The 14,368-nt window shown below is 47.6% G+C and overlaps 2 protein-coding genes across 2 annotated transcripts in view; both read left to right on the top strand.

The window, feature by feature from the left end:
• Nucleotides 1–6,145, top strand: part of LOC120942924 (3-oxoacyl-[acyl-carrier-protein] reductase FabG-like) — a 32,029-nt gene extending 25,884 nt beyond the window's left edge. The window contains exons 7-8 of the mRNA XM_040355881.1: nt 2,041–2,104; nt 5,897–6,145. Of these exons, the coding sequence (XP_040211815.1) occupies nt 2,041–2,104; nt 5,897–6,055 (223 nt within the window). The 3' untranslated portion in view covers nt 6,056–6,145. The remainder of the gene's footprint in view (nt 1–2,040; nt 2,105–5,896) is intronic.
• Nucleotides 6,146–8,954: 2,809 nt separating this feature from the next.
• LOC120942922 overlaps nt 8,955–14,368 on the top strand; it is a 35,444-nt gene continuing 30,030 nt past the window's right edge. The window contains exon 1 of the mRNA XM_040355878.1: nt 8,955–9,164. Coding sequence (XP_040211812.1) covers nt 9,025–9,164 — 140 coding nt within the window. The 5' untranslated portion in view covers nt 8,955–9,024. The remainder of the gene's footprint in view (nt 9,165–14,368) is intronic.

Here is a 14,368-nt window from a genome sequence, read left to right as displayed (position 1 = left end):
TGTTTTACCGGTTACAATGTGTCTGCCTGACAGACAGATCTTCAAAAACATGCCAGCTGTGTTCGGAAATCCCATTGCTGGAACTCGTGTGTCCGGGGAAATCAGTATTGAGGGTTTTTAGAAGTCTAGGGTGACCAGAAATGAGGTTGGTGGATGCCTTTTACACATGGAAATAGAACTGGATAGCAGTGGCGGCCTGTCCATTAGGGGCGCCGGAGAGCCGACCCCCCCCCCCCCTCTATCCCCAGCCACCACCCCCATGCTCTATCCACGGCCCCTATTTTGACAGGACACCGCCATCCCCCCTATTCATGTAACTGACCCCTTTTCAGGATGCCAGATGCATGACTTACAGCAGTTTTTTTTTTAACCACTTAAAGCGGATGTGCCATGGGAAAAAAATATTAAAAGCCAGCAGCTACAAATACTGCAGCTGCTGACTTTTAATATTAGGACACTTACCTGTCCTGGAGTCCAGCGCCGATCGGGGCAGAGGACAAGCGATCGCTCGCCTCTCTGCTGCTCCCCCCACCATCCACGCTGAGGGAACCAGGAAGTGAAGCGCTGCGGCTTCACTGCCCGGTTCCCTACGGCGCATGCGCGAGTCGCGCCGCGCCCGCAGATTGGCTCCCGCTGTGTGCTGGGAGCCGAGTGTTCCCAGCACACAACGGGGGGGCGACGGGATGTGACGGAATGCCCGTCTTTTGCCCGTGAATGCCGGGCTGGAAGTGGGTGCAAATACCTGTCTTTAGACAGGTATCTGCACCCCCCTCCCCCCTGAAAGGTGTCAAATGTGACACCGGAGGGGGGGAGGGTTCCGATCAGCGGGACTCCACTTTAGGGTGGAGAACCGCTTTAAGACAAAGTAACATTACTTCAAGGGTCCCCAGGCATACACCTCGCAAAGAGTATTGTCCCCTTCAAATCCAGGGCCCATAATCAGAAGGCAAGACGCCGGCATTCAGTCCCCTCCAAAAGCCTCGGTCCCGCCTAGGTCTGTGACCATCACAAAAACATATTTTTTTCTTCTTTCAGGATCTATGTACTTGTGTGTCACGAGAAACATCCGTCACGTAGTATTGTCTCTACCTGACAGAACAATAACAAACGCAAAGGTCACTGTATCTATTTAATATGACCGTTGTGTCTCTCTCTCTTTTAAAGAGCTAAAAGGGCATGGCTTCTATTTAAAAAAGCTAAAAATGTTAAAGTACGCAAGAATGTACTTTGTTTTATCGTTGGGTGAAAAAAACTAAAATACCCCAAAACCAAACATAGAAAGGAGGAATAAACTCACACTATGGAAAGGTTTTTTTTTAATTTTTTTTATTTCATCAGGTATTTTGCATAAATGTTGAATTTTGTCTTTTTGTCACACATCCCGACGCCACAAGTAAAAGCTCTATTTAATATTAGAAAAAAATATATAAATATCTTAACCACTTAAGACCCGGAACAATATGCAGCTAAAAGGACCTGGCCCCTTTTTGCGATTCGGCACTGCGTCACTTTAACTTACGATTGCGCGGTCGTGCGACGTGTCTCCCAAACAACATTGGCGTCCTTTTTTCCCCACAAATAGAGCTTTCTTTTGGTGGTATTTGATCACCTCTGCGGTTTTTATTTTTTTGCGCTTTAAACAAAAATAAAGCGACATTTTTGAAAAAAAATTCAATATTTTTTACTTTTCGCTATAATAAATATCCCCCAAAAAAGATATAAAAAACATTTATTTTCCTCAGTTTAGGCCGATACGTATTCTCCTACCTATTGGTAAAAAAAATGTAATAAGCGTTTAAGGATTGGTTTACGCAAAATGTATAGCGTTTACAAAAATAGGGGAGTTTTATCATTATGGCATTTTTATAATTTTTTTCTTTTTACTAGTAATGGCGGCGATCAGCGTTTTTTTGCAAGATTTGTTTTGTTGGCTAACATTTTGTCTGGGGCACCATGTATCAGAAGGCCGTGACCATGAAAGCTTTTACACCCTTCTTCCCTTGCATGTTCTAGCTGACAATGTCTCTGGTTCTCTTCCAGTCCGGGGGTGATTGTAACTGAAGTTCACAAGCGGGGTGGAATGAGTGAGGAGCAGTACCAGGAGGTAAGTAGCTGGAGGAGCTTTCACTCCCTATGATAATTAACCACTTCAGCCCCGCACCATTTGGCTGGCCAAAGACCAGAGCACTTTTTGCGATTCGGCACTGCGTCGCTTTAACTGACAATTGTGCGGTCGTGCGACGTGGCTCTCAAACAAAATTTACGTCCTTTTTCTCCCATAAATAGAGATTTCTTTTGGTGGTATTTGATCACCTCTGCGGTTTTTATTTTTTGCGCTATAAACAAAAATAGAGCGACAGTTTAAAAAAAAAAACACAATATTTTGGACTCTTTGCTCCCGCAAATGTATTCCTGATTATTTAGCTGTTTGCCTAAAGTTCAGCTTTAAAATTATTTTTGTTTGTTTTGGATAGATAAGTGAGGGAAATGAAGTTGTCACTGGAGCTGGTGCCCTATTTGTAGATTTTAGTGTTTCTTCTCTCCTGTTGCCTTATCCTTGATCTTTCAGCTCTCTATTCTTGAGTCTTGGCATTGATCTCCCATCTCCTCCTCTCCTTGTCAACGTCTCAGCTCCTTCTCTCCTCATCTTGGCATTGATCTCTCAACTCTTTCTGTAATCACCTCATCCTCTCCATGTGTCTTGGCGTTAATCTCTTTAATCTCTCCTTGTGTCTTATCCTTGATCTTTCAGCTCTCTTCTTGTTTCTTGGTAATGATCTCTCAGCTCCCTTTTCCCTTTGTGTCTTGACTCTAACTTCACAGCTCCTTCTCTCCTCGTGTCTTGGCGCTCCTCTCTCAGCTCCTTCTCTCCACGTGTCTTGGCTCTCCTCTCTCAGCTCCTTCTCTCCTCGTGTCTTGGTGCTTCGCTCCTCATGTCTTGGTGCTTCTCTCCTCATGTATTGGTGCTCCTCTCTCAGCTCCTTCTCTCCCCATGTATTGGTGCTCCTCTCTCAGCTCCTTCTCTCCCCATGTATTGGTGCTCCTCTCTCAGCTCATTCTCTCCCCATGTCTTGGCGCTCCTCTCTCAGCTCCTTTTCTCCTCGTGTCTTGGTGCTTCTCTCCTCATGTCTTGGTGCTCCTCTCTCAGCTCCTACTCTCCTTGTGTCTTGGTGCTTCTCTCCTTATGTATTGGAGCTCCTCTCTCAGCTCCTCTCCTCGTGTCTTGGTGCTCCTCTCTCAGCTCCTTCTCTCCTCATGTCTTGGTGCTTCTCTTCTCATGTATTGGAGCTCCTCTCTCAGCTCCTTCTCTCCTTGTGTCTTGGTGCTTCTCTACTCATGTATTGGTGCTCCTCTCTTCGCTCCTTCTCTCCTCCATGTATTGGTGCTCCTCTCTCAGCTCCTTCTCTCCTCGTGTATTGGTGCTCCTCTCTCAGCTCCTTCTCTCCTCATGTCTTGGCACTCCTCTCTTAGCTCCTTCTCTCCTCGTGTCTTGGTGCTTCTCTCCTCATGTCTTGGTGCTCCTCTCTCTGCTCCTTCTCTCCTCGTGTCTTGGTGCCTCTCTCATGTCTTGGTGCTCCTCTCTCTGCTCCTTCTCTCCTCGTGTCTTGGTGCTTCTCTCCTCATGTCTTGGTGCTCCTCTCTCAGCTCCTTCTCTCCTTGTGTCTTGGTGCTTCTCTCCTCATGTATTGGTGCTCCTTCTCTCCTCATGTCTTGGTGCTTCTCTCCTCGTGTATTGGTGCTCCTCTCTCCGCTCCTTCTCTCCTCGTGTCTTGACATTGATTTCTCTTTGTGTGTTTTGGCATTTGTCTGGTTTTTCTCTCCTCCTGTCTTGGCATTGAGCGCTCAGCTATTTTTCTCTGTCTTGGCATTGATCTCTCGACTCCTTCTCTCCTCATGTCTTGGTGCTCCTCTCTCAGCTCCTTCTCTCCTCGTGTCTTGGTGCTTCTCTCCTCATGTATTGGTGCTCCTCTCTCAGCTCCTTCTCTCCTTGTGTCTTGGTGCTTCTCTCCTTATGTATTGGAGCTCCTCTCTCAGCTCCTCTCCTCGTGTCTTGGTGCTCCTCTCTCAGCTCCTTCTCTCCTCATGTCTTGGTGCTTCTCTTCTCATGTATTGGAGCTCCTCTCTCTGCTCCTTCTCTCCTCGTGTCTTGGTGCTTCTCTACTCATGTATTGGTGCTCCTCTCTCCGCTCCTTCTCTCCTCCATGTATTGGTGCTCCTCTCTCAGCTCCTTCTCTCCTTGTGTCTTGGTGCTTCTCTCCTCATGTATTAGTGCTCCTTCTCTCCTCATGCCTTGGTGCTTCTCTCCTCGTGTATTGGTGCTCCTCTCTCAGCTCCTTCTCTCCCCGTGTCTTGACATTGATTTCTCAGCTCTTTCTCTTTGTGTGTTTTGGCATTTGTCTGGTTTTTCTCTCCTCCTGTCTTGGCATTGAGCGCTCAGCTATTTTTCTCTGTCTTGGCATTGATCTCTCGACTCCTTCTCTCCTCATGTCTTGGTGCTTCTCTACTCATGTATTGGTGCTCCTCTCTCAGCTCCTTCTCTCCTCATGTATTGGTGCTCCTCTCTCAGCTCCTTCTCTCCTCATGTATTGGTGCTCCTCTCTCAGCTCCTTCTCTCCTCATGTATTGGTGCTCCTCTCTCAGCTCCTTCTCTCCTCATGTATTAGTGCTCCTCTCTCAGCTCCTTCTCTCCTCATGTATTGGTGCTCCTCTCTCAGCTCCTTCTCTCCTCATGTATTGGTGCTCCTCTCTCAGCTCCTTCTCTCCTCATGTATTGGCGCTCCTCTCTCAGCTCCTTCTCTCCTCGTGTCTTGGTGCTCCTCTCTCAGCTCCTTCTCTCCTTGTGTCTTGGTGCTTCTCTCCTTATGTATTGGTGCTCCGCTCTCAGCTCCTTCTCTCCTTGTGTCTTGGTGCTTCTCTCTTCATGTCTTGGCGCTCCTCTCTCAGCTCCTTCTCACCTCGTGTCTTAGTGCTCCTCTCTCAGCTCCTTCTCTCCTTGTGTCTTGGTGCTTCTCTCCTTATGTATTGGTGCTCCTCTCTCAGCTCCGTCTCTCCTCATGTGTTGACATTGATTTCTCAGCTCTTTCTCTTTGTGTGTTTTGGCATTTGTCTGTTTTTTCTCTCCTCCTGTCTTGGCATTGAGCGCTCATCTATTTTTCTCTGTGTGTCTTGGCATTGATCTCTCTTAGCTCCTTCTCTCCTCGTGTCTTGGTGCTTCTCTCCTCATGTATTGGTGCTCCTCTCTCAGCTCCTTCTCTCCTTGTAAATAAAAAAGGAAATAAAAAAGGAATTACCGTGCTAAAGAACAATCAAAAAAATTACTAAAAAAGCTGCAACAACAGAGTGTCATACATACACAATATAGATAGAAACAGGGGGAACTTCTTTTCCCCCTTCTCTCCTTGTGTCTTGGTGCTTCTCTCCTTATGTATTGGTGCTCCTCTCTCAGCTCCTTCTCTCCTCGTGTCTTGGTGCTTCTCTCCTTATGTATTGGTGCTCCTCTCTCAGCTCCTTCTCTCCTCGTGTCTTGGTGCTTCTCTCCTCATGTATTGGTGCTCCTCTCTCAGCTCCTTCTCTCCTCATGTATTGGTGCTCCTCTCTCAGCTCCTTCTCTCCTCATGTATTGGTGCTCCTCTCTCAGCTCCTTCTCTCCTCGTGTCTTCGTGCTTCTCTCCTCATGTATTGGTGCTCCTCTCTCAGCTCCTTCTCTCCTCGTGTCTTCGTGCTTCTCTCCTCATGTATTGGTGCTCCTCTCTCAGCTCCTTCTCTCCTCTTGTCTTGGTGCTTCTCTCCTTATGTATTGGAGCTCCTTCTCTCCTCTTGCCTTGGCCTTGACTTGCCTCCTTTTCTTCTTGCATCATGACATTAATCTCTCAGTTCCATCTCTCTCTGCTTCCAGTTCCTAAAGCGCACAAAAGAAACGCATGCTCTGGGGCGTCCTGGCAAAGTGGAGGAAGTGGCACGGACAATCGCGTTCCTGGCATCAGATGCAGCATCTTTTATCACTGGAGTGACCATGCCCGTGGATGGCGGCCGCCATGCTATGTGCCCACGATAGATCTGCAGACAACAGAGAAAACTGTGATACATTTCCTCCAGGGTTTATATCAGTAGATGCGCAATTAATAAATCTCCAATTTTCCATTGATCGGTCTGTACAATCTTTTTCATATTTACCTCCACCTGTCTGTGATTATTGATGAGGAAGCAGTTCACCAATGGTGCATTGTATACTTTTTATACTTATGTGTATAGCTATGTGTCCAATAACAACTACCTGTTCACTTAATTTAGTCATCACTCGACACATCATCCATCCTGGCGCCGGCTACTTTCAGATTTCACCGGGATGCTATGCTTAGTGAAGAAATGAGTAGCCTCAGAAAAGGAATGCTACATGCCAAAGTGGTTACATTTTATATCATTTTCACTGCTGATATTGGAATCGCACACACTCGCTGATGAACCCCAACTCTTTATACCCAGCTAAAAATGGGTTACAGCCCACACCGTAACACGCCTTCCTCTCCAATCCAGCTATGTTCCTTGTGTTAGCAGGGCCCTGATTCACCACCAGCAATGCTTATACTGGCTGAGGGTCCCTCCCACTATTCTGACTTCTTAAGGTCTGTCCCGGGCAGCTTTACTCTGGGACAATACAGTGTCCCCGAATGAAACTGACACAAGTCCCAGCATGAACCTCTCAGAGCTTAAGATGTGACACCCCCCCCCAAACTAGTGACGAACTACAGATCACAGCATGAACCCCTCAGAGCTGAAGATGTGACCCCCTGCCCCCAAATAGTGAAGAACTACAGGTCCCAGCATAGATCTGTGAAATCTATGGGATCACATTCTAGATCTCACAGGTTCATGCTGGGAGTTTCAAATTTGGGGGGGGGTCACACCTTTAGATCTCAGGGGGTTAATGCTGGGACAGGTAGTCCTTTACATTGGGGGGGTGACCCCCTGTGAAATCTATGGGATCACACCCTTAGATCTCAGGGGTTCATGCTGGGTGTTGTAGTCCTTCAAATTTGGGGGGTCACATCTTTAGAACCCCTCAGAGCTGAAGATGTGACACCCAGTGAAGAACTACAGGTCCCAGGATGAACCAGTGAAATCTATGGGACAACAAAAAAAGGTATAAAAAAAATATATTTTTTTTTTAAGAAGGGGGGGGGGTACTATGCAGAATACATGTGGTTCCGTTAGCTGAGTCCATTACACAGGAAGCACAATCCCAGGAGGAAGGGGTGGAGCATTACATACAAAGGAAGTGTGTCATACATCAGAGAAAGGAACATGGGAAAACAAATGCATTACAACAAAAGGCCACTAGATGGCAGCATGTGAACTAAATATAAACGTCTATAGAAAAATGGTTCAGGGAAACAATATATACAAATTTGATGCCCCATTGGGGCGGCACATGCACCATAGTGACCACGTGTCTCTGATTGTCCGGGACAGTCCCGCATTTTGCAGGTCTGTCCCGGGCAAATATATTCCAGGACAATATAGTGTCCCGGAATGAAACTGACACAGCCCCCCCCCCCCCCCCCCGGGCCAATCTGATGCCCCCAAAAAAGCCCGCCACATCACCGCTTTACTCACTGACAGTACTTGTCCTGGCCAGGAATGCCCGGAGGAGCACAATCCCCGCCCCCTGCTTGTGATTGGAGGAATCATAAATCCCGCGCCTTGTGTCCAATCACTGTGCTGTGATTCGTTACAGCACAAGCTGATTTTTGGGAAGGGAGGGTGTCCCTAAGTGGTATTTTGGAAATGTGGTCACCCTAACGCACCATCCTCCTGCGTTGTCGTATCTATAGATTTCCCTAAGATCTGACCGGCGTAAGTGTCTTACACCATCGTATCTTAGGCTGCTTATTTACGCTGGCCGCTAGGTGGCGCTTCCGTATATTTACGCAAGTAATATGCTAATTAGGTAGATACGCAGATTCAGAAACGTACGTTCGCCCGGCGCATTTTTTTACGTCGTTTATGTTCGGCTTTTTACGGCGTAAAGTTACCCCTATATGAGGGGTATCCTATGTTAAGTATGGACGTCGTTTCCGCGTCGAATTTTGAAAATTTTACGTCGTTTGCGTAAGTCATTCGCGAATTGGGCTGTACGTAAGTTCCGTTCACGTCTAAAGCAATGACGATTTGCGGCGTAATTTCGAGCATGCGCACTGGGATTCTTTCACGAACGTCGCATGCGCCATTCGTAAAAAAACGTAAAATACGCGGGGTCACATGAAATTTAAATAAAACACGCCCACATCATCCAGATTTGAATTAGGCGGGCTTATGCCGGACCACATACGTTACGCCGCCGTAACTTAGGGCGCAAGTCCTTTCTGAATACGGAACTTGCAACCCAATTTACGGCGGCGTAACGTATCTGCGATATGTTACGCCCGCCGATAGATAGGCAATTCTATCTGAATCCGGGCCACGGATTTTAGCTTGTAAACACCAAATGTCATAAATAGGCTTAGGCATGAAAGGGTTTAAGTGTGACAAATACGTAAAAAAAAAAAAGAAAAACACAAAAAAGGGGCAAATACTTTTTCACAGCGTTGTATACAAGGTTTGAAATAATAACAATAACATAATAATTCACATCTGAACTCGTAAAACAGACAATGCGACGTGTCGCCATAAAAGTCCCGCTAAAGGGTTAAGGTACACTCGTCTTCGTCTTCATGTTTGTTGATCGAAGGCAGAAAAGCGGCAGAATCTGAGCTTTTCCAGGTAGATAAGAGACCGTTTACCAAGCAGGAGGGTCTGACAATTCTTTTTCCTTTTAGCTATTTGCTCCAAAACTTTGCTCGTGTCAATAGGACTTAGGCCGGGCCTCTCCGCAGTGCTGCAGCTCCCAGGGGTTGGGCTGTTTTTTTTTTTTTTTTTTTAAATGAACTTGTTTGCGTTCTCTCTCAGCAGCCTGAGCTGAATGAAAGACGATCGTACGGCGTTGGCACAAAACCTTCTGCCTGTCCCTTTGCTTGGAAGCAATTGATGTTTCATGAAAAATGCCAACCGCCACAGGGAAACCTGCGATGTGAGCTCCGAGGAGATCCACGGCACCGGAGAACCGCCTGGCACCTGGTGGGCATTATTTTCAGGATTGACCGGTGGTGGCGGGAGAGCTCAGGCAGGTAAGGGACGGGCACTCCTCATGTTTTCATTGGAGGTCAAATACCTCCGTCATCTCCACTGAGAGTGCCAGGAGCTTGTCGTATAAAAAAAATGCTTTGGGTGGCAAACAAAACCCCCCCCCCCCCCCAGCACACACCTTACCCTCCCCTCCTTATCCAATTAGCCAGCATTTTACCCCCCCAAGCTCTTCCGTATCACAGAAATGAGGCTCAAGCTTTATGGTCGTTCCCAGATCTGTCAACGTACTTATCGTATACTTATACCAGAACCCTTTCTATCTTATGCCTGATGCCCACACTTACACAAGTAGACCGATAATTGTTTGAGATGTTTCCATGTAAAAAAGTTGTAAAGGATGCATTCATGGGTACAGTTTGATGGTAGACCAATGGACCAGTGGCGGCTGGTGTCTAATGTTTTTTGGGGGGGCGCAAACAAACTGAAAAAAAAACCAAACACCAATTGCAGCCACTGTGCCCATTAAACGCAGCCACTGTGCCCATCAATTGCTGCCACTATGCCATTAAACATAGCCACTGTGCCCATCAATTGTCGTCACTGTGCCATTAAACGCAGTCACTGTTGCCATCAATTGCCGCCACATCAAACGCAGCAACTGTGCCCATCAAACGCAGCAACTGTGCCCATCAAACGCAGCCACTGTGCCCATCAATTGCCACCACTGTGCCATCAAATGCCGCCACTGTGTCATCAAACGCAGCCACTGTACCCATAAATTGCCGTCACTGTGCCATTAAACGCAGTCACTGTGCCCATCAATTGCCGCCACTGTGCCATCAAACGCAGCCACTGTGCCATCAAACGCAGCCACTGTGCCATCAAACGCAGCCACTGTACCATCAATTGCTGCCACTGTGCCATCACTTGCCACCACTGTGCCATCAAACGCAGCCACTGTGCCATCAAACGCAGCCACTGTACCATCAAACGCAGCCACTGTACCATCAAACGCAGCCACTGTACCATCAAACGCTGCCACTGTACCATCAAACGCTGCCACTGTGCCCATCAAACGCAGCAACTGTACCCATCAATTGCCACCACTGTGCAATCAATTGCCGCCACTGTACCCATAAATTGCCGCCACTGTGCCATCAAACGCAGCCACTGTGCCATCAATTCCCACCACTGTGCCCATCAAACGCAGCCACTGTACCCATAAATTCCCACCACTGTGCCCATCAAACACAGCCACTGTACCCATAAATTGCTGCCATTGTGCCATCACGTGCAGCTACTGTACCCATTAATTGCCGCCACTGTGCCATCAAACGCAGCCACTGTGCCCATCAAACGCAGCCACTGTACCCATAAATTGCCGCCACTGTGCCATCAAACACAGCCACTGTGCCCATCAATTGCCACCACTGTGCCCATCAAACGCAGCCACTGTACCCATAAATTGCCGCCACTGTGCCATCAAACACAGCCACTGTGCCATCAATTGCCACCACTGTGCCCATCAAACGCAGCCACTGTACCCATAAATTGCCGCCAATGTGCCATCAAATGCAGCCACTGTGCCCATCAACTGCCGACACCGTGCCCCTTATAGACGCACCGCCACTGCAATGGACCTCTGATATGTCGTTACCATGTACTGTTCTTTGATTTCAATAAAATCTTTGTTGGAAAAAAAAAAAGGTTCATAACTTGTAAAAGCAAAAAAAAGTGCCAATAATTCCCCCCAAAAAAGTCCACGAGTCCAACATCCCTCTGTGCAAAAAATCACAAGACCTAATATATAACGTGCCCGTGCAACCCTCCACCTGTGCCCTCTGGCTGCTCATCTGCCAGATCTACCGGTGAGTCACAACTCGCTGTTCTCCTCGGGGATTTTATCTGTGTGCTTTGGTATCCTTCCATTTTCCTAAACCAGTTTTCTCCTTCCCATGTGATCTCCCAGAATCACGCCAATGTAACACGGAAAACACAGCGGGCCAGATTCATGAAGCACTTACACCGTTTTTTTGGTAGATGCGCGGCGTAAGTGCAGATTTGCACCGGCGGATCGCTGCGCTGTACCCAGAGAACCAGATTACACCTCCAAATAGACTTCATCGCCTCAGTGTAACCTTTCCACGCCGGCGCGGCGTTGGCGCAGATTTACGCTGGTCGGATCTGGCGCGGCCATGGTTTTTGTGTTTTAAATATGCAAATGAGTTTTTTTGGGCCGATTCATCAACTTAAGCTTGACCGGCGCAGGCTACTCCCGGTGCGCAGAGCTGAAATTTCCGGCGCCAAGTTACACCTCATAAAAGCAGGGGTAACTTTGCACCAGACTTGCAGAGGTCAGCTGGAGAGCAGCTAAAGCAGCAGCGTTACAAACGAACTGAGCAACAACACTTGCTGGACAACACATCTGTGTGCCAACATGCCAGGGGCAGCCACTCTGTGGCCCATAGAGGCGGTCCCCATGTTGGGAGAGGCCCTCAATAATTACAGCCCTCTCCTCTGGGCTGAAATTGGTCATCCGCCCACCTGAGGATTCCTCATCAGCCATAACTGCCCCACCACAATGCAAACCACCTAGCTTAGAAAAAAAAAAGCTTCAGTACATTTGCACCTGTGGGGCGGAAGTCTGGGCTGATTTATGGACTGGGCGTTGGTAGTGGGCCGGCGTAGCTCAGGGGTCACGCCAGGGCGCAGTTCTGAGCATGTGCAGATTGGGGCATTTACCCCTGGATGTCACTGAGCATGTGCGGTCTAAGATGCGCCCCGGCGTGACCCCTGCGCCACGGTCGGCACTTCATTAGCATAGGGTGACTCCCATTTGGCGTTACGACGTCCAAAATCCGCCCCGCTGGGGCATCGTAGACAAAAAAAGTTTCTTGAATCACCTAACTGCCGCTCCGCGCTGGACCGGTGTAGTCTAAAAATGATGCACCACGCCGGTAAAAATCTGCACCATTGTACATGAATCTGGCCCAGTATCTCATGCTCTCGGTCTAAACGTTACTTTATTGTTATATAAAACATATTCAATCACACTCACATAAAAGGCAATAGAAGCCTTTTATGTTTTTATAATAATACCGCTCTCTCTCTCTCTTAGTGTCCTATCATCACAAATAAACACTCCTAAGTGCACATGTTTCAGCTCTTCATCAGTAAACCAGCTTCAAACTGCCCAATAACTGACCTATTAACTACTCGTAAAAAAAAATAAAAATAAAATAACGACACTAACAGCTGTGTACATTTTCTGGGTGTCTTCATGATCCACCCTAACTCGTTTCGTCACCCACATAAGTAATAACAATAAAGACAATCTAACCTATCATCTTAACTTCACAGATCAAAGGATTTAAGCAACCAAGATCTTTAAAGGAGATTAATATGGCAGCCTTTATATTTAGTAATTCTTTTTATTGGTCATAATAACATCAACCAGCACCTTTCTGTTGGATGCCAGTCAGTCAGTCAGCCAGTCAGATATATACACAATTGTTTATGTTCCTCCTTTTTTTTACAGACAACAATAAGTTTCAGGTCATGGTTCTGAGATTGCAACAATGTCAAAACCACGGCCCTATAGCTTGCATATAGATTGTTCAGGTTGTTGAATTATTTAGGTTTTGTACACTATGGGGTAGATTCAGGTACATTTGCGCAGTTCTTACGGAGGCGTTTTGCCGCTGCGCCTCCGTAAATTACCTGCGCTACGCTTGATTCACGGAGCAGTAGCTCCGTAAATTGTGTGGGCGCTCCTGAAAAATGCCTGGCGTAAGAGCGCGCAATTTAAATGATCCCATAGGGGGCGTGGATCATTTAAACTAGGCGCGTTCCCGCGCCGAACGTAGTGCGCATTGCTCCGTCGGGAAACTTTCCCGACGTGCATTGCGGTAAATGACGTCGCAAGGACGTAATTTGTTTCAAAGTGAACGTGAATGGCGTCCAGCGCCATTCACGATTCACTTACGCAAACGACGTAATTTTTCAAAAACGCGACGCGGGAACGACGGGTATACGTAGCATTGGCTGCCACTGCTAATAGCAACACGCAAAAACCAACGTATGCAAACGACGTAAACTGCGTACGCAGGGCTCGCGTAGGGTTGTGAATCGGCGTTAGTATGCAATTTGCATACTATACGCTGACCACTACGGGAACGCCCCCTAGCGGCCATCGTAAGAATGCAGCCTACGATATGACTGGCATAAGAGCCTTATGCCACGCATATCTTAGGCTGCAGTCGGCGTAACGAGGTTCCTGAATCAGGAGCATTCGAAACGCCGGCGCAAGTAAGCAATTGCGCTGCGTAACTATGGTTACGCAGACGCAATTGCTACCTGAATCTACCCCTATATTGTCAAAAGTATTGGGACACCTGCTTTTACACGCACATTAACTTTTTATTGGCGAAGGCCTGGCTCGCAGTCTGCTCTCTAACTCATCCCAAAGGGGTTCTATCGGGTTAAGGCCAGGACTCTGTGCGGGCCAGTCAAGTCCCTCCACCCCAAACGCGCTCATCCATGTCTTTATGGGCCTTGCTTTGTGTACTGGTGGGCAGTCATGATGGAACAAGGAGGAGCTGTCCCCCAAACTGTTCCCACAAAGTTGGGAGCATGAAATTGTCCAAAATGTCTTGGTATGCTGATGCCTTAAGCGTTCCTCACACTATTGCTAAAAGTATTGGGCCACCCCTCCAAATCATTTGGTGGAGTGGGGGGGTTTTATGGGGTGGGGTTGTTTTCCAGGGGTTGGGCTTGGCCCCTTAGTTCCAGTGAAGGGAAGGTAAACCTCGTTCCTATCCATAGGGAGAGTGTACAGGTGTGAGGGCTAAAGTGGTAAAAATAATTGTATTTCTTGGCCCAGATTCACAAAGGACTTACGACGGCGTATGTCCAGATACGCCGTCGTAAGTCCGAATGTGAGGCGTCGTATCTATGCGCCTGAATCAAAGAATCAGATACGCCAGAATTTCTCCAAGATACGACTGATGTAAGTCTCATACGCCGTCGTATCTTGGTTGCATGTTTACGCTGGCCGCTAGGGGCGCTTCCGTAGATTTACGCGTTGAATATGCAAATGAGCAAGATACGCTGATTCACAAACGTACTTGCGCCCGGCGCATTACTATACGCGGTTTACGTAAGGCGTACGACCGGCGTAACTTTACCCCTCATAAAGCAGGGGTAAGTCACCTTAACGTATGGGCGTCGGAAACGTCGGAACAGC

This window comes from Rana temporaria, chromosome 6, assembly GCF_905171775.1.
Source record: "Rana temporaria chromosome 6, aRanTem1.1, whole genome shotgun sequence".
Taxonomy (NCBI): Eukaryota; Metazoa; Chordata; class Amphibia; order Anura; family Ranidae; genus Rana; species Rana temporaria.
Note: the sequence above shows the minus strand (reverse complement) of the source record. Positions and strands in the feature narration are given on the sequence as shown.